The sequence below is a fragment of the Paroedura picta genome, chromosome 17 (genome assembly GCF_049243985.1).
Source record: "Paroedura picta isolate Pp20150507F chromosome 17, Ppicta_v3.0, whole genome shotgun sequence".
In the NCBI taxonomy this organism is placed as follows: Eukaryota; Metazoa; Chordata; class Lepidosauria; order Squamata; family Gekkonidae; genus Paroedura; species Paroedura picta.
Window position 1 is genome coordinate 3,916,526 of NC_135385.1, and position 22,132 is coordinate 3,938,657.

The 22,132-nt window shown below is 47.6% G+C and overlaps 2 protein-coding genes across 5 annotated transcripts in view; one reads left to right on the forward strand and one right to left on the reverse strand.

Annotated features, from left to right (window-relative positions):
* IQCK (IQ motif containing K) overlaps nt 1-2,038 on the reverse strand; it is a 77,121-nt gene extending 75,083 nt beyond the window's left edge. For both annotated transcript variants that reach the window (XM_077317161.1, XM_077317162.1), the window contains exon 1: nt 1,888-2,038. In XM_077317161.1, coding sequence (XP_077173276.1) covers nt 1,888-1,951 — 64 coding nt within the window. In that variant the 5' untranslated portion in view covers nt 1,952-2,038. The remainder of the gene's footprint in view (nt 1-1,887) is intronic.
* On the forward strand, nt 1,882-20,866 carry KNOP1 (lysine rich nucleolar protein 1). 3 transcript variants are annotated; one of them, XM_077317157.1, is made up of 5 exons: nt 1,882-2,007; nt 6,158-7,403; nt 15,311-15,379; nt 17,793-17,870; nt 19,963-20,866. In XM_077317157.1, the coding sequence occupies exons 2-5, from the start codon at nt 6,159-6,161 to the stop codon at nt 20,272-20,274; spliced, it is 1,704 nt and encodes a 567-aa protein (XP_077173272.1). In that variant the 5' UTR covers nt 1,882-2,007; nt 6,158; the 3' UTR covers nt 20,275-20,866. The 3 variants fall into 3 exon arrangements, with proteins under 3 accessions (XP_077173272.1, XP_077173271.1, XP_077173273.1); XM_077317156.1 differs by having other exon boundaries at nt 1,910-2,097; XM_077317158.1 differs by lacking the exon at nt 1,882-2,007 and adding an exon at nt 2,507-2,696.
* Nucleotides 20,867-22,132: the final 1,266 nt, after the last annotated feature.

The following is a 22,132-nucleotide window of genomic DNA, read 5'->3' on the forward strand; positions in this document are numbered from 1 at the left end:
CCAGTCGAATTCCAGATTAGGCTTAAGGTTCTAGTGATCACCTTTAAGGCCATACAAGATCTGGGCCCAGTGTACCTGCCTTTCTACCTACACCCCTCAAACAGCTTTATGCCCTGCTACCTCCAACTGTCTGGTGATCCCTGGACCCAAGGAAGCTCGCTTGACCTCAACCAGGGCCAGAGCTTTCTCCATTCTGGCCTCACCGTGCAAAATGAGCTCTCAGAGATCAGAGCCCTAGTGGAACTTGAACAATTTTGCAGGACCTGCAAAAGGGAGCCACCGGGCATTTGGTTGAGGTTGACTAGAAACAATGACCTTCCAGTGGCACCTTGAGCCTCCCTGCCATGAAAATCACAGATAATTCATCCAACCCATGCTGTAGTTTGAATTACCGTTTATAACTACTGAGTTATCTGTACTGTACCGTTCTGCTAAGTTTTATGTAAACCACCCTGAGCCTTAGGGGCTGGGTGGTTTGTAAATTAGTAGATTAGTTAGATCTACCATATTTCCAATAGCCACTTATGGTTGTGAAAATTGGATGAAAAAATCGGACAAGAGAAGAATCGATTCATTTGAACTCTGGTGTTGGAGAAGGCTTCTGCGGGTTTCATGGATGACAAAAGTCACAAACAAGGAAATACTACAGCGCATAAAGCCTGATCTATCACTGGTAGGCAAAATCACGAAACTCCGGCTCACTTACTCAGTGGAGAAAGCAATTATGCTGGGATTGGTCAGTGGAGAAAGGAAACCAGGCCGACAAAGAACATGGTGGTTAGATACAATCAGAATGAATACTGGCAGACCATTTCACAACTAAAAGAGATCTGAAATCGTGGCAGCAGCTGTATGATGGGATCTCGCCAAGAGTCGGACTCGACTGAATGGCTAACATTATCATCATCATCATGGATCTCGTAGGACAGGGGTAGTCAACCTGTGGTCCTCCAGATGTTCATGGACTACAATTCCCATGAGCCCCTGCCAGCGTTTGCTGGCAGGGGCTCATGGGAATTGTAGTCCATGAACATCTGGAGGACCACAGGTTGACTACCCCTGTCGTCGTAGGAAATAATCCCGCAATTCCTACAAGGCTAGCTTTTCTCAAGTACAGCCTCTCAGTATTATCCAACACATTATAAACTATTAACTACAGATCAAATTAGTCTCCTTCAGACAGCATTCCCAAGGGCATATATTTCTGCTCGCGTTGTATAACAGGAATCAATGATCATTACCCAATACTGAAAATTTGCTTAAGTAAAAAATCCCCACACTACATATTTTGAATGAGTGAAACCTTGTCTTTAAAAGCCATGAGATAATTTTGTGGGGTTTTTTTCCCCCAGTGCTCCTGCCATTTCTTGTCAGATATATTTTTTTAGGGGGGAAAAACTGGGGATTTCCTCCCCCAAAATCCCCAGTTTTTGTTCTAGGCCTTCACCTCTTTCTCTTCAGCGTGCATACATTTATAAATACCTTTCAAAATTAGGGAGGGGGGGGAGAAACCCCACACTTTTGTCAGCGCCAACTATGGCGACATTTTGCTTTAGGGAGTGAGGGGGAAAAAATAAGTAAACAAGTAAGCAGCAAGAAGGTCCTGAGAAGGAGTGAAATGGGGGAGGACGACAGTTTAAGGGGAGGGGGGAAGGGGTCACTTTGCCCCCCAGGGTTAGTCAAACGGCAGCCCTCCAGATGGCCGTGGACTGCAATTCCCAGGAGCCCCAGCCAGCGTTCGCTGTGGCGAACGCTGGCAGGGGCTCCTGGGAATTGCAGTCCACGGACATCTGGCGGGCCGCAGTTGGCCCAGAGGAACGGCGCCTCAGCCCCTCGCGAGCATCGCGCGAGGAAAGGCGCGCGCGAGACGAGGGCTCCGCTGCTCACCTGCGCAGATCTGCTCCCAGAGGCTGAGCGGCGGCCGGGCATCCTCGGCGGCGGCGGCGGCCATGGCGGGCTGTGGAGGCAGTTGCTAGGCAACGCCAAGCGCAGGCGGGCGAGGCTCGGGTAGGCCGCGGCGCTCGGCCTTGCCTTTCCGGGTCGGGCGAGAAGGGAGCCCCGCGCTTTCTGGGAGCGCCACGCCGGGAAGGCAGCCGGGTGAGTGCGGGGATGAAGTGGAGCTCCTTGCCGGGGAAGCCTCCCTTCACTTCAGCACGTGGCGAGGGCCCTGCTTGGGGGCGCTCGCCAGCCCTGGCCGGAGAGGAGCTTCCCGGAGAGGAGCGGGGCCTAAGGCCGCAGAGTCCGCCTGGCGAAGCAGCCAGGGACTCCGGAGGGACGGGTCTCTGGAGCGCAGGAGTCCCATGAGGAGAGCTCCAGGCCGCGCCTGGAGGTTGGCAACCGCGCAAGGGCGCTCTGCATGCGCTCAGGGGACCCGCGTGGTGTAGGCCGGAAGGGCACCGGCCTGTAATCCGGAGAGCTCTTCCGCCTGCAGCCGACTGGGGGACCGTGGGCTGGTCACAGGCATGTTAGAGCCGTTCTCGCGGAGCTCTCTCAGCCTCACCTGCCTCATAGGGTGTCTGTGGTGGGGAGAGGAAGGGAGGGCGATTGGGAGCCGCTTTGAGACTCCTTGGGTCAGGGAAAAGCGGCGTATAAAAAACTCTTATTCGCCCACTATCAGCTTTGATAATTACTTAATGACTCCCAGAACTGAACACTGAAAATGCAGGAGGGGGACGTGTGAAGGGCACACCTGTAAGGTGAGACCATAACGTTAAAGCAACCAGGAAGGGTGGGCAATAATAATAATAATAATAATAATAATAATAATAATAATAATAATAAGAGGAGGAGGAGGAGGAGAGGGGTTGTCCCCCTCAACAACCTATCCACATTAGCCTTTGTGTAATTATGGCCAGTGTGTACAAATAATAAATACAGCTGTGTTCATAGGTAGTGTATATATGGTGTATATGTGTATATAGAAACAACATTCAAATGTGCATATGTATGTATGTATGTGCCAACCTATGTGTATGTAAATATATGTTAATGTAAATTTATACAATGTTTTGATAATGCATTTACATGTACAAATATGTTTATTTATTATTATTATTATTTATTAAATACAATATAAATAAATAATATGTACAGATATGGGTACATACATACATACGTACATACGTACGTACATACATACATACATACATGTGCCCTGTTCACAAAGGGAGGATGCTGTTATCTGAAGAAGTGAGCAGAGACTCAGCGCCATGTACCACAACATTTGTAGCCTTTAAGGGGCTACTGAACTCTTGCTGCTTTCTACCGCTACAGGCAAATATGGCTACCCATCTTGTTCTGCCTCATAAGGAGGTGGCACTGGTGATGTAGTAAGTTGGCGTGATTTTGTTTTCTTCTATTTACTTTGCACTAAGGCTCACTTAGAGTCTCTTGTGGAGCAGGGTGGTAAGGCAGCAGACATGCAGTCTGAAAGCTCTGCCCATGAGGCTGGGAGTTCAGTCCCAGCAGCCGGCTCAAGGTTGACTCAGCCTTCCATCCTTCCGAGGTTGGTAAAATGAGGACCCAGCTTGCTGCGGGGTAAACGGTAATGACTGGGGAAGGCACTGGCAAACCACCCCGTATTGAGTCTGCCATGAAAACGCTAGAAGGCGTCACCCGAAGGGTCAGACATCGTCCAGTGCTTGCCCAGGGGATATCTTTACCTTTTAAGGCTCAGTTGGACCTGGATAGGCTAGCCTGATTTTGTAAGACCTCAAAAACTAAGCAGGGTTGGTCTTAGCCTGTGTTTGTATGGGAGACAAACCAAAGAGGTCCAGGGTTGTTGTGCAGAGGCCGACAGCAGACAAAACATCTCTTAATACCTCCTGTCTTGCAAATCCTACGGGGCTTACTATGTTGGCTGTGGCTTTATGCCATCAACAAGAAAGAAGGCTCTGCTCAGAAGTGTCAGCACACTACCCAGTCGTGAGAGAACCAAGCACGTTAGTTCTGCTGTTTTGCAAAGGTGCAATTACTGCTGTGAACGGCACAGCATCTCTAAATAATGAGGCAGTTAAAATTATAGGTGACAAAAGCGGGCAGATGTTGCATTGTCTCAGGCAGTTGTTCGAGAGAAGCAATTTCTCCTCCTTCAAACATCTGCCCCCAACATTACCGTTTCTTAGGCTTGGGGTGGGAGATATTTTAAACAACAAACCTTAAATATTTTATTTATTTATTACATTTATATATCGCCCTCCCCTAAGGCTCAGGGAGATTGTAAACAGAATGTAAACAGAACAATGCATCAGACTCAGTGATTATCTTTAATCTTTAAACCGCTCCATGGTATTAAATAAAAGGGTAAGGGCTGTTGGGGAGGAGTTAGGGCGGGCCCTGTCCAGGATAAAAACTCACAGGGCCCAATCAAAGCAGCTCCTGGTTGGGCCCTGCAAGTGTCCATCCATGGTTTGTCTGATCCGTCATATGGGCTCATGGGAGGGAGGTTTGGGGGGCCAGTAAATGCTGTTTATTTTCGGTTGCTCTCAGAGGGAAGCATCTAGGATCATGCCCAGGTTCCTAGCAGAATGAGCAACTGGTAGCTGCACACTGTCCATGTTGGGCAGGTGCATTTGCTTGCTTGGACCTTTCCTGCCCAGCCACAGGGCCTCCGTCTTTGAAGGGTTAAGCTTCAGACTACTCTACTTGAGCCACTTGGTAGCTGCTTCCAGGCAGCTGGCTAATGCTTGTGGGGGAGAGTCAGGGCGGCCATCCATCAGGAGGAAGAGCTGGGTGTCATCAGCATCTTGGTCACAGCCCAGCCCGAACTTCTGTATCAGTTGGGTAAGAAGGTGGATGAAGATGTTAAATAGAATTGGTGAGAGAACCGTTTGTGTCTCCGATCCATTCTTATTCTTAATACTGCCAAGGTCTCTTCTGTGTCCATCAAGAATGTGCACTGCAAAACATATTTTTTTAAAAAATTGGGTTGATTAAATCCAAATCAATTGGGGTGAACCCAAAACACCTGGATCACTGGCTCAGTATAGTGATTTGGGTTTAGCAAAATCAGTTCAGCTCTATTATAACCTATGGAGTCATGAAAGTCTATGGGAAATGTAGCCAGTCTGTTCAGTGGCAGGGTGAGGGTGGGGCTAAGGAAGAGGCACCAAATTTACAGCATAACTCTTGGAGCTTCTCTAAAGACCCCCCCCCCCCAAAAAAAAAGCTTGGGATGACATTCTGCTGGGCTTGGATCACTTGGCTATTTTCCCCCACAATAAAATAGGTCCCATAGAATTGTACCCCCTGGCCCGATCGCTTTGAAACTTAGCAGTTCTTTTGAGAGAGAGGCTGTAGTAGCTATGCTGCAAATTTATTGCCTCTTCCTCAAAACGAGCTTCTTGTGGCGCAGAGTGATAAGGCAGCCGTCTGAAAGCTTTGCCCATGAGGCTGGGAGTTCAATCCCAGCAGCCGGCTCAAGGTTGACTCAGCCTTCCATCCTTCCGAGGTTGCTAAAATGAGTCCCCAGCTTGCTTGCTGGGGGGTAGACGGTAATGACTGGGGAAGGCACTGGCAAACCACCCCGTATTGAGTCTGCCATGAGAACGCTAGAGGGCGTCACCCCAAGAGTCAGACATGACTCGGTGCTTGCACAGGGGATACCTTTACCTTTACCTTACCTCAAAACCTTCTCCCATCAGACCACTGAATAGATGTAGGCTAGATTTCCCATTGATTTAATGGCTTCGTAAGGTATAATGGAGCCAAATCAATTTGGGAAACCCAAACAGATTCAGGTTTCAGTGAGTCGAGTACTGCAATCATAAAGAGATGTGTGATTTGGCTTAGGGCAACAACAAAAAATTGGCATTGATTTGTTTTGGTTTAGTGTAGTGGTTAGGAGTACAGACTTCTAATCTGGCGAGCCGGGTTTGAATCTGCGCTCCCCCACATGCAGCCAGCTGGGTGACCTTCGGCTCGCCATGGCACTGATGAAGCTGTTCTGACCGAGCAGGAATATCAGGGCTCTCTCAGCCTCACCCACCTCACAGGATTTCTGTTGTGGGGAGAGGAAAGGGAAGGTGAATGTAAGCCACTTTGGCCTATTATGCACGGCCATTTCCAGCCATAGGCCATTACAATGCGATGCAATCAATATCATATCAGTTGATATAAAAACAGTAAAAGAAGTGTTGTTTTATACGCTGCTTTCCAGAATGGTCGTAAAAGATGGCAAGAAGTACAATTCTGAGGACACTGTGCAGAAAAAGAACAAAACGAAAAAGGCAATCGGGAATCCACTTATTGTTATAATAGAGGATGATGATGCTCAGTTTGGTCTGTCCACAAAGGCCCAGGAGGGGAAGAAGAAACATCCAGTAGAAGGGAACGGTTCAAGTCCAAAGAAGAAGAAGAAGAAGAAGAAGGACTCTAAATTAAAGAATAAAGCACTTGTAAGCCTCCCTATTACTATACAAAGCAGTTTGGATTTGGAATCAGTAAAAGAAACAGAGAATCCAACAAAGATGTTAAAGAAAAAGAGAAAACAAGGGCTTTCCTGCAAGCAAAAGAGCAGTCCAGAAATTCCAAGCCAAGAATGTCTGGTAGCCGATTTCCTTATTTGTCAGAAATGCAAAAATACCTGTGGAGGCAGCGACGGATGCTGCACCAAGAGAAAGAAGAAGAAACACAAGTTTGCTTCCTCCTTGGTGCCATCACATGCTGAAGGTGATTATTCCAAAAAAGACCTGCTCCCCACAATGAAAACGATTTCTCACGAATTGATGCTGTCAGACAGAAAACCAGCTGTTACCCAGGATGGTGTAAGCAAGGGGGAAAGCAAGCATTTTGGCTATTTAACATCTACGGACAGTCGAGAAACCAGAAATGAGCTTTTGGAGAAAGGCACTGCAGACCCCACACATAAGCTGCAAGGAGAAAATGACTGCAAGGAAGATCACAAGGGCGTGCCCCGCATATCCAAAAAGAGAAGGCAAGTAACAGAGCAGGAAGGGAAGAAAAAGTGGAAGAAGAAAAATAAACTGAAGGAGGAGGAAGAAGTTGGTGGCCTTTTGACATCAGCCGATAACCAGCAAAGCCATTCTGCTGTCTCGACTGAAACTCTTCAGAAGACTAAATCTGAAGAAAAAATGTCCCAGAATCCTAAAGGTGACAGCAAAGTCCACAAGAAGAAAAAAATCTGTGCCAAAGTTGCTGACAGTCACACAGATGTTCTGGAGGACAATAAAGATGCTTTTGGCTGGGAGGGAACAGCAGCAGCAATAAAAAGAGCTAAAAAGAAAGCCAAAAAATCCAAGAAGGAGCGAGGCCCAGCAGCGAGGTTAGAGGACAGCAGCAAGCAGTGCGATGCCACAAAGAGGAAGGCAAAGAAAAGGAAAAGAGCCGAAGGAGCCGAGGAAGAGCCTAGTTCCAAGCACGTAAAGCGCAAGAAAAAAGTAAAGGTATGTTTTACAGAGGAACTGTTCTGGCAGAATAGCCTGGAGTAACTGAATTAGGATAACTGATTACAAGTCTTTTTGACCGTCATAACATTGGAATAGCTATTAGAATTGGATGCTAATTAGCCATGCATGCTGGCGGTTATTTATGCATTTATGCTACAGTGGCGTGGTCCCAGTTCACAGATGTGGTTTCAGGCCAGGTGGATAAGCAGGTCCAGTGTATGTGCTGTTTTAGCACCACCGTAATAGGAGGTGTGTCTGTCAAGTGTGGTAAGCTCCCACATTGGCAGGAGCTACGAGGCAAGGCATGGAAATGACCATGTTGTTCTATGAAACAGGTCATGCCTGGTGCTTATAGCCCCATGCTGTAAATTCTGCTGATCCCCAATCATAGAGTTGGAAAGGACCTCCAGGGCCATCTAGTCCAATCCCCTGCATAATGCAGGAACTCACAAGTACTTGCCGACCCAAAGTGACCCCAATTTCATGCTCAAGTGATCCCCCCCACCAAAAATCTCCTGGAGGAAATTCACCTACCATCCCACAGTGGCAATCAGCAAATTCCTGACCCTCAGATCCTTTTCACATATACTACTGCCAAGACTTGCCCATCCTATAGTGATGCATATGACTTTCCCAACCTAAATGAAGAACTTTACATTTGTCACTATTTAAATTCATTTTGGCCCAGTTTTCTAGCCTGTCAAGATCTTTCTGTATTTTGATTCTGTCTTCTCGTATGAGCTCAGGCTAGCATGAAAGTTTAATAAAAAAGAAGGACATGGTAGGACCATTGTGGGGACAGATGAAGAGAGGGCTGAACTGCTCAATTCCTACTTCTCAGTCTTCTTTTGCAAGGAGAATTTTGCTCAGTGTGGCAGAATCATTTCACGTGATGAGGGATGGGAGTTGTAGCCTAGGATCACTGGGGGTAGTCCAAAAACACCTAATTTCTTTAAGTGAAACCAAATCCTCTGGGCCACATGAACTGCATCCAAGGGTACTAAAAGAACTCTCTGTCTCTGTCCATTATTTTTTACAATTCTTGGAGAACACGTGACGTGTCAAAAATTGGAGGCAGACAAATTTCTCTTCAAGAATGGGAATAAGGAAGACCCATCAGCTTGACATTTATAGCTGGCAACATTTTAGAACAAATTTATTTATTTTATTTATTTAGATTTTTATACCACCCATTTCTTTGCAGCTCTGGGCGGTTTACATTGAACATTATATAACTTACATGGAACATGTAAATCATCAAACAGTCAATCTTTGAGCAGCTAGAGCAGATGGCTGTAATTACTAAGAGTCAGGATGGCTACCTCAATAAGTCTCGTCAGACTAACCTTATCTCTTTTTTCGAGAAAGTTACACTTGCTAGATCAGGGGAATGCTGTGGACATAATTTATCTTGATATAAATAAGGCTTTTGATAAGGTTCCAAAGGATATTTCTTATTGACAAGTTGGTAAAATGTTAGGTTGATTGAGAAGTAGTCGACAGATCGCACCCAAAGGTTGCTTGTAAATGGTTCAAAATCTGGAGGAGTGATGAGTGGAGTGCCTCAGGGATCTGTCCTGGGCCTTGTGTTGTTCAACGTATTTATAAATGATTTGGATGAATGAATAGAGGGCTCCTTATTAAATTTGCAAATGACACTGAACTGGGAGGGTAGCAAACACACCAGAAGACAGAATCCGAATATAAGATGACCTTGACAGGCTAGAAAACTGGACTAAAATTAATAAAATGAATTTCAATAGTGATAAATATAAAATTATTCATTTGGGTAGAAATAAGCATATGCATCACTATGAAACTTATCTTGGCAATAGTACACTGAACATGAGTCAATAGTGTGACTTGGTGGCTAAAACTGCAAACGGGATTTTGGGCTGTATCAAAAGGAGTATAGTTTTCAGATCATGCAAGGTGATGTTACCGTTTCACTCCATTCTGGTAAGACCTCACTTGGAGTCCTGTGTTCAGTTTTTGGCACCACAACTGAAGAAAGATGTAGACAAACTGGAGCATGTCCAGAGGTGGGCTATGAAGATGGTGAGGGGTCTGGAGGCCAAGTCATATGAGGAAAGGTTGAGGGAGCTTGGTCTGTTTAGCCTGGAGAGAAGACGACTAAGAGGTGATATGATAACCATCTTCAAATACTTGGAGGGCTGTCACAGAGAAGATGGAGCAGAGTGGTTTTCTGTTGCCCCAGAGGGTTAGACCAGAACCAGTGGGTTGAAATTAACCCCTAAACATCCAGAAGAAGTTCCTGACAGAGCAGTTCTTCAGAGAAACAGGTTTCCTCGGGAGGTGGTGGGTTCTCCTCCTTTAGAAGTTTTTAAGCAGAGGCTAGATAGTCATCTGACAGAAATGCTGATTCTATGAATTTAGGCAGATTGTGAGGGGGTGGGCAGGAAGGGATATGCCAGTGTTTGTCCCTTGTGGCCCTTCCTTGCATACCCAGGGTCACTGTGGGATGGCAGGAAGTTGTAAGTTCCTGCATAGTGCAGGGGGTTGGACTAGATGACCCTAGAGGTCCCTGCCAACTTTGTGATTCTATGTACTTCCTCACAAGTATATATATTCTCAACATATATTGCTACTCCTCCCCCTTCCTTGTCTGTCCCTTTTAAATGTTGTAACCCTCAATCCTATTATTCCAGTTGTGAGTGTCATCCCACCAGGTTTCTGTAATGCCTATTAGATCATAGTCCCCTTTCTTTATTAGGACTTCTAGTTTCTCCTGCTTGTTTCCCATACTTTGCGCATTAGTGTAGAAATATTCTAATCTGTCATACAAGTACCCCAGGATTTTAGTTTTTGAACGTTCCTATGAGCCTCTTGTGGCGCAGAGTGGTAAGCAGCAGAAATGCTGTCTGAAGCGATTACCATGAAGCGGGGAGTTCGATCCCAGCAGCCGGCTCAAGGTTGACTCAGCCTTCCATCCTTCCGAGGTGGGTCAAATGAGTACCCAGCTTGCTGGGGGGTAAACGGTAATGACTGGGGAAGGCACTGGCAAACCACCCCGTATTGAGTCTGCCATGAAAACGCTGGAGGGCGTCACCCCAAGGGTCAGACATGACCCGGTGCTTGCACAGGGGATACCTTGACCTTTACTTTTATGAGCTAATAGTTCCCTTTAAATCTGCAGTGTTGCCCTCTACAGTTATCATCATCGAACTAGGCTTTGCTCCCCCATTGGGCTTAGTTTAAAGACCTCCTCGCCAGGTCAGCCAGGCTCTTTGCAAATCTCCCAATAAAGTGTGATCATGGTCCAAAAATGCAAACCTTTCCCGATGACACCATTGACGTAGCCAGTCATCTATCGGCATTATTTTTCTTTCCCTTCCTAAACCTCCCAAGTCGTTCTCCTTTCCCCCCAAGGCCATGTAATCTCGTTTCATATGGGCAGCATCATTTGTTCCCCCGTGAATGATCAGGAAGGGATCTCTGTCCTTGGGCTTTACAGGTCTTTCCAGCCTTTCTGTGACACCCTTGATTCTGTGCCCGATGGACGGCATGCCTCTTGACACACTTTGGCCAATCACCATTACGCATCTCCTAGTCCTAATACGTTGGGTAACAGAAGAGCCTGTGAAGCGTCTTCTGAGCTATTGGGGGAGCTGGCTGGGTAGCCCTTGTTCCTGTGGTCTAGAGCAGGGGTAGTCAAACTGCGGCCCTCCAGATGTCCATGGACTACAATTCCCAGAAGCCCCTGCCAGCGAATGCTGGCAGGGGCTCCTGGGAATTGTAGTTCGTGGACATCTGGAGGACTGCAGTTTGACTGCCCCTGGTCTAGAGTCACTATCAATGGGCAGATCCTGGAAACGATTTCTGAGTATCAGAAGGGCAGAATATCTCCTTATCTTTCGACACCTCTGGGTAACACTCTTCCATCCCCTGTCCTCTTGTACTGGGTTCTCCTCTAATTGGTGAGAGACCTTTCCCACCTCTCCCAGCTGCCGTCCAAAAAGTCCCCCATGACCTCTTCATTCTCCTTTTCAGGATAAAGTGTGGACAGGCATTCTTCTCGCTTCAGTACCCCCTTCTCCAGGAGAACTACTAACGTGCACTGGGTGCAGGTGCATTTCAAGTTACCCTGGGGTAAAAATACCAACATGCCACAGACAGGGCATGTCACAGCCTCAGGCCCATCGCCAGCCCCGCCGCTTTGATCCGTTGCTGGAAAAACCAGACCCCTTCAGCCGATTCTGGAACACAACAAGGGCCCCGAGCCGGGGTCTCCCTCACGGACTCTGCCGCAGGGAATCACAGTGCACTCCCCTTGCAAAAGAATCTCCAGGCCTCCATTGTTCATGATGGGATTTCTCCCCCCAGGCCCGTGGGGTTGTCGTAGGGGGGTTGGGGTTTTTTTTATTACAAGACGTTTTTTCCTTTTGACCTTTTTAAACCGAGGATGGCTTTATTGCAGGGATACCTTTTCTAATTAAATCGGCACCGTCCGCTGGCCGCCTTTCGAATCATGGCAGCTGCTCCCACACGCAGAGGCGAGTTAAGCAGCCGTCAGTCATCTTGTGCATTTGAAGAGGCAAACAAACACAAGGGAGGGGGCCGGGGCTCCTGCTGAGATGCGGAGGTGCTGGAGGGAAACCCGGCCTCCCCTTGGTAACATTTCCCAGCTAATTTTCAGCTTAGCATATTTAGTTTAGCCTTCAACATCCTGCTCCCAAGGCCGTTTGTAGTCAGTAATACCTCACGGGAAAACTCTTGGAAGAGCGCAGTGGGACAGGGCCCAGCCCCCTGGCCAAAGGCACACTTTGCACCCCCCACCTTGCCAATTTAAAGGTCCTTCTTCTTTGTGTGCATCTGTGTGTTCATCTTGTTCCCTTGTGCTCTCGGTAGGAAATAGTACATAGCAGAAAGCCATGAGGTAGAGCAGGGGTAGTCAACCTGTGGCCCTCCAGATGTCCATGGACTACAATTCCCATGAGCCCCTGCCAGCAGGGGCTCATGGGAATTGTAGTCCATGGACATCTGGAGGACCACAGGTTGACTACCCCTGAGGTAGAGGATTTGTCCATCAAGGATGCTCCTGCACATATTTGGCAGGGGGGCGGTCATTGGGATTTTCTCATCTCTGGCAGTCTGCTATTTGCTGTCTCTTCAGGTTGGTCCACACCTGGATATTCATTCCTTCAGGACAGATAAGTGCTCAGTCTACCCTCATCTAGAGCACCTTCTTTGTCTATTCTTTGTGCCGCAGCATCCCCACATTGCATAAGGGGCCTGCTTTTTTTGGCACCTGTGAAAAGAGAAGTCCTGGGACTGCTGGCATCCAGTCCTTGAAGGTCCAGTCGTGAGTTTCTAAAAAAAAAATATCCATTTTTTTGTTTTGTTTTGGAGCCCTGTTTCGCTTCCCACTCTGGAAACTTCCAAAGCTGGCTATCATTGCAGCTTCAAGAGCAGGGGCTTTAAGGAAGCCACAGAAAACGGCAAGGCAAGGTCTTGTCAGCCTTTGTAAGAAATCCCGACTTCCGCAGGGACTTCCAGTTCCCTTATTAATGAGCCTGAAGAGAAGGCCAAGTTGAACCCCGTAATCCCTTTCAGAAAGTGGATTCCTTCCAATTTCCGGTTTGGTCTTGTGCTTATGAATGGAAGAAGCGAGGAGACATCACAAGGAACAGCTGTGCCCCGAGATAGGCTGGATCATGTATCAAGTTCTGTCTCAACCTGTGAATTAGACTAGAAATACAGGAGGGGGGGGGATGTCTCCCAATCTTTTTGAGCCCACAAGCATCTATGGAATTTTATGGGGGGATGGCGAGCCCCACACCAAAGCAGCTGTTGCTGTGAGAGGCAGAGCCAAGCACAATACCCCTCTCTTCACTCTGCAAAAGAATGGAAAGGGGAATAAGAAGAGACAAAGCGGAGGCCGAACGACAGGGGGGGGGGGGAAGCAACGGGGAATAAAAACAAACCAAGACTAGCCCAAGGGAGACAGAGAAAATTTAAAACGATGAAGGAAATACCCTAGGGCAGGGGTAGTCAACCCAAATACCCTAGGGCAGGGGCTCATGGGAATTGCAGTCCATGGACCTCTGGAGGACCACAGGTTGACTACCCCTTCCCAAGGAGAAGGAGAAAGCAGGAGGGGAATAAGACTGGCGTGCAATGAGAACACAGACTAAGGGAAGCCAGGTGCTCCCCGTCCTCACGATCCTGTCGCAGGCAGGAAAACGTCAGGATGCAGCCGCCCAAGAACAAGCCCTTCCTGACAGTGACCTCACCCACTTTCTGAAAAGCTTGATGGGCACCAGGAGAAGCAGTGGCAAGCACTGTAGTGGGGAATCCTGGGTGTAAACTGCATGGAGCTTTTATTCCAACCCCAGATCGATTCAGTCCCTGCCCTCTACACAGAATGCGATTCCTGTTTGGATTTGGGGCGATTTAAATTTTCCTTCTGCAGCAAGAAGGATTGATCCGGAGTGACCCTAACTTTATTGTGCGATATCTTGGAGTGCTGAAAATCCTGAATAAAGAAAGCTCTGTGGTAGAGAATCTCTGATAGGCTACACCTGGTCATGTGACACGCTTGCCTTAAAGGAGAAGCCCCTAACTTCTCTCAACTTCTGTCGGTCCTGGATTTTTCCTCCCTCCTCTGCCTTTTTCGATCTTCTCCCCCACCCCTCCAAGAAAAGAAAGAGGCTCCCTGCTTGGCTTCTCCCCCCCCCCCTTCAAGAAAAGAAAGAAAGAGGCTTCAAGAAAAGAAAGAAAGAGCCCCCCCCCCACCTTCTGAGCCTCCCTAACCACGTGCAGAAGACTTACCCGTTTCAATGGGGAGGAGGGGGGAGAGGAAGACCTGAGTTCAAAGCAATCTGAATTCAACAGGATTGACAATGGAATAAACAAAGTAAGTGCAGACTCTGCCCTGGAGTAGATGCTTATAAAGTTAGGCAGGGTGTGGAGAAACCAGACTTGCTGGAGACACCCAGAACAGCACGTTTGGACGCTGATCTCTAAACAGCCCCATAAATCTGACTGGGTCCAGTTGGTCCGCGAAGATGGTCCTTCAGATCCGCTCCCACCGGAAGATTCTTTCCCACGCTTGTCTCACGTCCTCGGCTGCTTCCCCGCACAGAATAAATCGTGGCTCCATTCGTGGCCCTTGGCAGGCTGTCTTCATCACTTTGGTGTTGTGTGTGCATTTTTGTCGTTGCTGTTTTGTTACTCCTGAAAGAAACTCCCACCAGCAGCGGTGGTCGGAGAGAGTTTTTTAGGAGTTGGCCCGAACTGCCTCGAAATGTCACACGTGCGACAAGGAACAAATGAAGCCGAGCCATTGCTCTTTGCCTGCCCCCATGTGCTGCAAATCACTCCCTTCTCTGCCTTCTTGGGTTATTTCACGCATGAGTTGGCTCTTCGAGCTTCCTCTGTATGTCTTTTTTTCTGGCACCTTCCTTCACTCTGTTTCGTTCAAGCCCGATTACTTGCCAACAGCTTCCATAACTCAAAGAGTGTCCCTTGCCTTCCCCCATTGTTCTTGTTGTGTGTTAGTTACTCCTTCTCTCCTCCCAGTGGTTTAGCATAACAGGGAATCACATGGAAGTTTCTCAGTCTTGTGTAGAGCTTCGTCAACAATTAACACACATTTTGTTTATGCCTTTAGAGTTGGGGTTCATTTTATTCCTCAGAGTTTGGTTTTGAGTCCCATCCCCACCCCCTCCGTTTGTGCACACCCAGCTGCTCCTTCACTTCTAAACTATGAATAATCCAGAAGATTCACCGGAACCTCTTGGAGAAAACCAAGTTCCGTTCAGCTTCCTGTAATTCTGTATTCATAATACCCCTTTGTATTTACATAGCGTGGGAGATTATCTTTGCTTGAGCACGTGAAGATTCTCACAGCGATGCTCAAATCTTCTGTCTTTTTTATACAGGAAAGGGACGATGAAATCCAAGTGATAGCCGTTAAGAAAGGAAATTGTGATGAAGTCAAGATAGACAAGGTACAATCTCTCTTTTCTTTTGTGCTGTGGGAATATCGTTATGGGAGCATCCTAGAAGCAGGTTCAGAACTTCCAGTGTTCACGTTTTGTCGTCCAGGTTCTGAGCCCGGCTGATAGGCGGCTCTCATTTTGTCAGTTAACTGTTGAAAACAACAACAACAACAACAAAACCCAAAGTCATGATATAAGCCAGGGGTAGTCAAACTGCGGCCCTCCAGATGTCCATGGACTACAATTCCCAGGAGCCCCTGCCAGCATTCGCTGTAGTCCATGGACATCTGGAGGGCCGCAGTTTGACCACCCCTGATATAAGCATTCTGAACTTGCATGTAGGAGCCAACTGGGAAAGTCACCCATGTCAAAAGGGAAGGAGTCTTGTAACCCAAGTTTGCAGGTTGAGGGAAGGATTGTGATCTCAAGCGAATGCTAAAAGTGGTGTCAAATAAATCTGCTGTCTGTCCTAAAAGTGTAGAAGAAGAAGAATCGTTTTTTATACTCTGCTTTTCACAACCCAAAGGCATCTCAAAGCAGCTTGCAATCTGCCTGCCCTTCCTCTCCCCACAACAGACACCTAGTGAGGTGGGTGAGGCTGAGAGAGCTCTGAGAGAACTGTGACTGGCCCAAGGTCACCCAGCTGGCTGCAGGTGGAGAAGTGGGGGAAGCAAACGGGGTTCTCCAGATTAGAGGCCGTTTCTCTTAACCACACTACCGTGCTGGTTCATCACGTAAGCAAAATTACCACCATGTAAGCAAAATTCCTCTTCCCTCACATAAGCAGTTTTAGAGCATCTGCTACCTGCAGCGCTCCCTAAAGCTAAGAAAAATGAAACTTTCCAAATTGAGCGTATTTTCTTTGTGACAACTTAATGCTTCTCATCCATGGAAACTGTGCTTCTGTGTAAAGGGCTGTGCCCACATTATTTCAGGCATGTGAGCACATAAAGCTGCCCTGTAGTGAGTCAGATCCCATCTATTTTGGCAGGCTTTTGCTTTCCAGGAATTCCCAGCGTTTTCCAGCTGTGACCCTTTAAGCGAGAGTTTCAAAAGAACCTGGAATCTTTTGCCTCGATTGCGCGTTTGTTATATGCTCTCCTATTATTATGAGGCTGCTGCCATTGGTCTCAGCCCAGTATAGTCGGTTGTGATTGGCCGCAGCCCCAAGGTCTCTTGACCCCAAATTCCTGAACTGGAGCTGTTGGGGGACTGAACCAGGAAACGTCAGAATGCAAAGCAGATTGTGGGCCAGGCCACAGCACTCCCCAAAATGTCTAACCAGATTCTTCCAGTCGGAAGTTTGGAAGGGTGAGGGGTCCAGGTGGCAAGTTTTCAAAGGTACACCCAGAATTCTTTTAATATGCTTAATATAATGCCCTAATGCAGGGGTAGTCAAACTGCGGCCCTCCAGATGTCCATGGACTACTATTCCCAGGAGCCCCCTGCCAGCATTCGCTGGCAGGGGGCTCCTGGGAATTGTAGTCCATGGACATCTGGAGGGCCGCAGTTTGACTACCCCTGCTCTAATGCCATTCGTGTTTTCATTAGCTCTGCTGCTTTGTGGTCTGTGTGCTGTTTTCATGCTGCTCTTTATGTTTTCATGCCGTAGTTCTATTGTGGTTCTTTGAATTAACAACAAAGCCTTGGGAGCCTGCTGCTACAAGGTGCCATGTCGGTATTTTAATGAACCAAGTCGCTAACTGCCTCTCTCTTAACCTAAGGATAGATTCAAATGAGTAGCTGTGTTGGTCTGAAGTAGCACAATAAAATCAGAGTCCAGTCGCACCTTTAAGACCAACAAAGATTTATTCAAGGCGTGAGCTTTTGAGTGCAAGAACCCTTTGTCATACTATGATCTTCTTACATGACAGGGAATATATAGCAAAAATCAATTCTGTTACATCCGTAGACAGTGTCATAACCAAATACATACAAGAGTATAAGAAGGACGGTCTAATAATTAAACCAAACAGAGAGAAACAGACCTATCCAATGGCAATACAATAAATATATTCATAAAAGAAAGAAAAGTGTCCTTTTTTGTAGTTTTCCTTATTTCTTTATTCTGTAGGACTTCTGTCAAAACGGAATCCAGGTAATATCCGCTTTCAATGAGATTCTTTCATCAGTGTCCTCTGAGTCTTCAGTATATTTATCAATTTTATAAGTATTGAGAATTTAAACCTTATATATATAATAATAATATAATACTGGCCACAGGCTCACATAGGTATGGGGATACCGGTCTGTACTGACAACATGTACATCAACGTCAACTGTCGAAGAGTGCCTGCATGCCCTAAATAAATCTTTGTTGGTCTTAAAGGAGCTACTGGGCTCTGATTTTATTGACTCTCTTAACCTGTTGCCCACAATTTCAACGGGAGGGGGAAATAAGGTTTTTCTTTCTCTGCCCTAGCTGAGACGGCAGGCTCTCCAAGAAGAGATTGACCGGGAGTCTGGCAAAACAAAGGCCCCGAAGGAAGAGGAAGAACCGGTGAGCTCCATTCCTGCCGTAGCCCGATCTGCTCGTGGCCCGCTCCTGTCCCGCATTTGCTATGCTGGTCATGTCTGCAGCCCGGCAAGCCTGTCTCCCCTCTGATTGGAAATTGGAGGTCGTTCTACAGAGCGAATTAGTCCAGTCCCCGGAGAGGCTGCCAGCAGCCTGGTGAACTGCAGAGCCAGTGAACTGTAATTCTCATCATTAATCCTGAAAAGTAGCATTCCCCCCACCCCCTACCCCCTTTGGATTCCGGCAGAGAATAAGCTGTGATGGGTTTGTTGCAGAAAATGTCTTCCATTTACTGTCGGATATAAATAACAATAGCCCTCGGCCATTGCTGTCACCAGGACTCTGATTAGCATGACCCTCCTCCTCCCCCCCTCCAACACACACTATGTGGCCAAGGAAATAGAGAGGAAGGAAAGGAGGGATGTTTCCAGTTCCCTCCCTGGATTTAGCAGGCTGCATATTTGATTGCCACTAACTAACACAAGGGGAGAGCCCTTGCATCCTGAAGGAAGGTAGCCCTGGCAGAAGGAATAATGGGGCGATCGTGGTCTTGGCAGAGATTGGGGAGATGAGTCTTAAATTGCCTGCCAGGCCATTCATAGAAGCATAGAGTTGGAAGGGGCCACACAGGCCATCTAGTCCAACCCCCTGCTCAACGCAGGATCAGCCCTAAGCATCCTAAAGCATCCATTCATTTCTGCAAGAAGACATGGGCTCAGCTGTCGGTCTCTGAGGGCTGCCGTCCGCATGGCCAATTTCCAACTTGGATCCCAGGTTCGTGCGGCTGCTGTTATTCCCGAGCATCTGCCCCCACTAGGCGCTGGACAGAATTGGGACATTGTCCCCTTGGCCATGTTTATTAGTGGTGGCAAGCCTAAATTGGCGCCAGGTGTCCCTTGTTTGCATACAAAACAGTGATTTGTTATTATATTTATTAACCGTACACTCCCGGCCAGCTGGCTCGTGGCAGAGTACAACAATAAAGTGACAGTAAAAACAGTAAGTATGGCCTAATACCCCTTAAACCAGGGGTAGTCAACCTGTGGTCCTCCAGATGTCCATGGACTGCAATTCCCATGAGCCCCTGCCAGCTAATGCTGGCAGGGGCTCATGGGAATTGTAGTCCATGGACAGCTGGAGGACCACAGGTTGACTACCCCTGCCTTAAACCACACTAGCCCCCTGCAACCCAGTGCCTCCAGAGGGTTGATAGAGAAGGAAGAGGGGCACTTAAGTTCTTCTTCACCAGCCTCAACCTGGTGAAAGAGCTCTGTCTTATAGACTCTGCGGAATGGGTTGCATTTTCTAAGCAGAACAAAAGGAGGTGTTAGAAAAGCAGGAGCTGGGACATGGAAGTGTCAGGAAGGTGGTAGGAATGCGATTGCCACTCCCCCATGAACCTTCACTACTGTTGATATCAGTGGTTCTCTACCTTCCTAATGCCGCGACCCTTTAATTCAGTTCCTCATGTTGTGGTGACCCCCAACCATAAAGTTATGCAAGGGTTCTTTCACAGAAATTAAACCCAAACTGGCCAATGGCTTGAAGATCCATGGTTCAGGATTGTATATAAATTAGATTTTTTCCAGGGTTTCTCAGTTCAGTTCTGCCTCTTGTCCCACCATGCTGATCTCACTCTTTTCCGCTTCTCCAGACAGATAAACACTCTCTCGATCTACCCTGCAAGGTTGTTGTGTGGATGGCACCCCCCCCCGGCCAAGCTGCTTGCCCTGCCGCGACTCCTGTGAAAGGGTCGTTCAACCCCCAGATTGGTCCCAACCCCCAGGCTTTATATAGTTGTTTTATATAGTTGCTGTTCATTCTTATAATGAAATGTAAGGCAGTACAGGCTCATGGCTGGAGCCATGATGGGTCCCTCAGGGCAAGCAATGTGTACAAATACAGATGAATACAAACATCGCCACTAGATGCAAACCGTACCTGTCATGCTGGCAACCCTTTCGCCAGCTGGTATCTGACGCGCTGTTGAGGTCTTATATGCAAAGGGCCTATCAATAGGAAACCCTCATACCCTAACAGGGTTAAATAGCACCCATCTTGTCTCTTATTTCTTCAGAATCACCATTTTGGCCAGTGGAGCACGGCGACTTTCGACAGCGCAGAGCGAAAAAGGAAGTTTCTCAGACTGATGGGTGGTTTTAAGCAAGGTCCTGCTTTGGCCCAGGAACCACCGGCGACGGTGACAAAACATAACCCGGCTTTGGCCAGGCACGGAGAGGAGAAACTGCAGCAGACCCTGCAGGCCGAATTTGAGAAGGCAATGGATCGGAAGCACCGGCGAGGCCCTGGCCTCGGGTACCAGCCAGCGCCTCAGAAAATGGGGCACATAGATAAATACGCCTCTAAATCTGTAAAGTTTGATGGCTGAACGGTGGGTAAGAGAAGAAACTGAATTGGGTTTTATATGCAGTGATTTCTTGATGTGGAAACACATCTTTTGGCACGCCTCCTGGGATGGAAATGGGTACGGACCTGACGTCCCAGGGAGTGCGCCAGTAGAGGGTGGCTGGCAAAGCCGGGAGTTGTGTTGCCGCCCGCAGAGAATCCCATTGTTGTCCAGTTTTTTTTGCGGGTTGGTCGAAGATTAGCATATGTAAAGAGAGTAACAAAAAATTAAGCTGATTTCAGGCTAACGTGCCTGGATATCTAAATTACTGAAATATCTACCTCTCCACTCTTGAATGGACAGATAAGACGTATCTCCCTCCAGAGAGCTTGCTCCACTTTTAAGGCAGCTCAGATTTGTGAATTCTTGTCCTGCTGCATTTTGGGAATGAGCTGCTTTGGTGTCTGGACTGAATTTTGAGAGTGACTTAAATGTTCTGATGGAAGGGGGGAAATGGGCCTGAAATTCTTCACGGCTTTTTTACCGGAGTCTGAAAATAGTGTCAATAACAGTTCAGAGTTCATTGTTTTAAATAGACTGTTGTTTTTATCTTTATTAAAAATATTTCTTTCAATTGTTTCTTTCCAAGCTTTATTCCAATCAAATTCTTTCTGATCAGGGTTTGGGAAGGGTGTTGTCCTCTCTTTCAAAACAGCTTTTCTGGTTTGAAGGGAGGGTGAAATTTTCAGCGTTGTCATGTGAAACCTCCTTTCATGCAGGTCTTTCCTACCAAAGTCCTTCTGTGTCGTAGGGTTGGTTTCCTACCAAAGGTGGTGACTCATTTCCACCTCTCTCAGACCATTTCCCTTCCAACCTTTTTTCTGAACCCATCCAACCCAGAGAGGGTATTACACTCCCCGGATGTGAAGCATGCTTTGCCATTTTATTTAGACAGAGTCAAGGAGTGTCTCATTCAAAGATCTGCTCCAAGGGCCATAAAAAGGGATTGAGGCTCTCCCCTCAAACCATCCCCAGATGTTATCTGCTATTGTTTTAGTGTGCAAATTGGCCAATATTGATTGTCCATTTCACATCCATGCACATTTGACAAGTGCACAAGCCTCCTCTGCGTTCACTGCTGGCCTTCCTCTGGATGACATCTGTCGGATGGCAACATGGTCTGATCTGTTGACCTTCGTACACCAGTGCTGCATGGACATGGAGTCTTCTAGGGCAGGGGTAGTCAAACTGCGGCCCTCCAGATGTCCATGAACTACAATTCCCATGAACCCCCTGCCAGCATTCACTCCTGGGAATTGTAGTCCATGGGCATCTGGAGAGCCGCAGTTTGACTACCCCTGTTCTAGGGAGCCAGCTGTTGGAAAAGCAGTGTTACAGGCCTTGTTCCGCTCATTTGCCCACCTCCTCTGGTGCGTGAACTTGCTACTCTCCCATGTGGCACTGTACAGAAGCCACGAAAATGAAAACAAGGTTGCTCTTACTGTAACTATTCTTCATCGAGTGGTCTTCTGTGCAGGCATACTTCCCTCCCTCCTGTCCCCACTGAGGCGACCTGCCTGCTTACCTTCACAGCTGCGATGGGAGAACTGAGGGATGAGTGCCTCCCCTCCCATGTGATGTGACTCTGGGTGGGAAAGCCACTCCCTCCAGCAGTGGGAGGGGTGGGCACTCTGGGATCTTGTTAGTGTAGTCTAGAACGTTTGCCAGCTCCTCTTCATGGTAGGCCTGCAGAATTGCAGTCCCCATGTGCGCATGCGCAGAAGACCACTGGATGAACGAGAGCTACGGGTAAGTGCAACCTTGTTTTATCAACCAGAGGGTAGAAGAATGCATTAGGATTGCAGATTGCATGCTTGGTCTGGGTCCGGGGTGGTCTTTT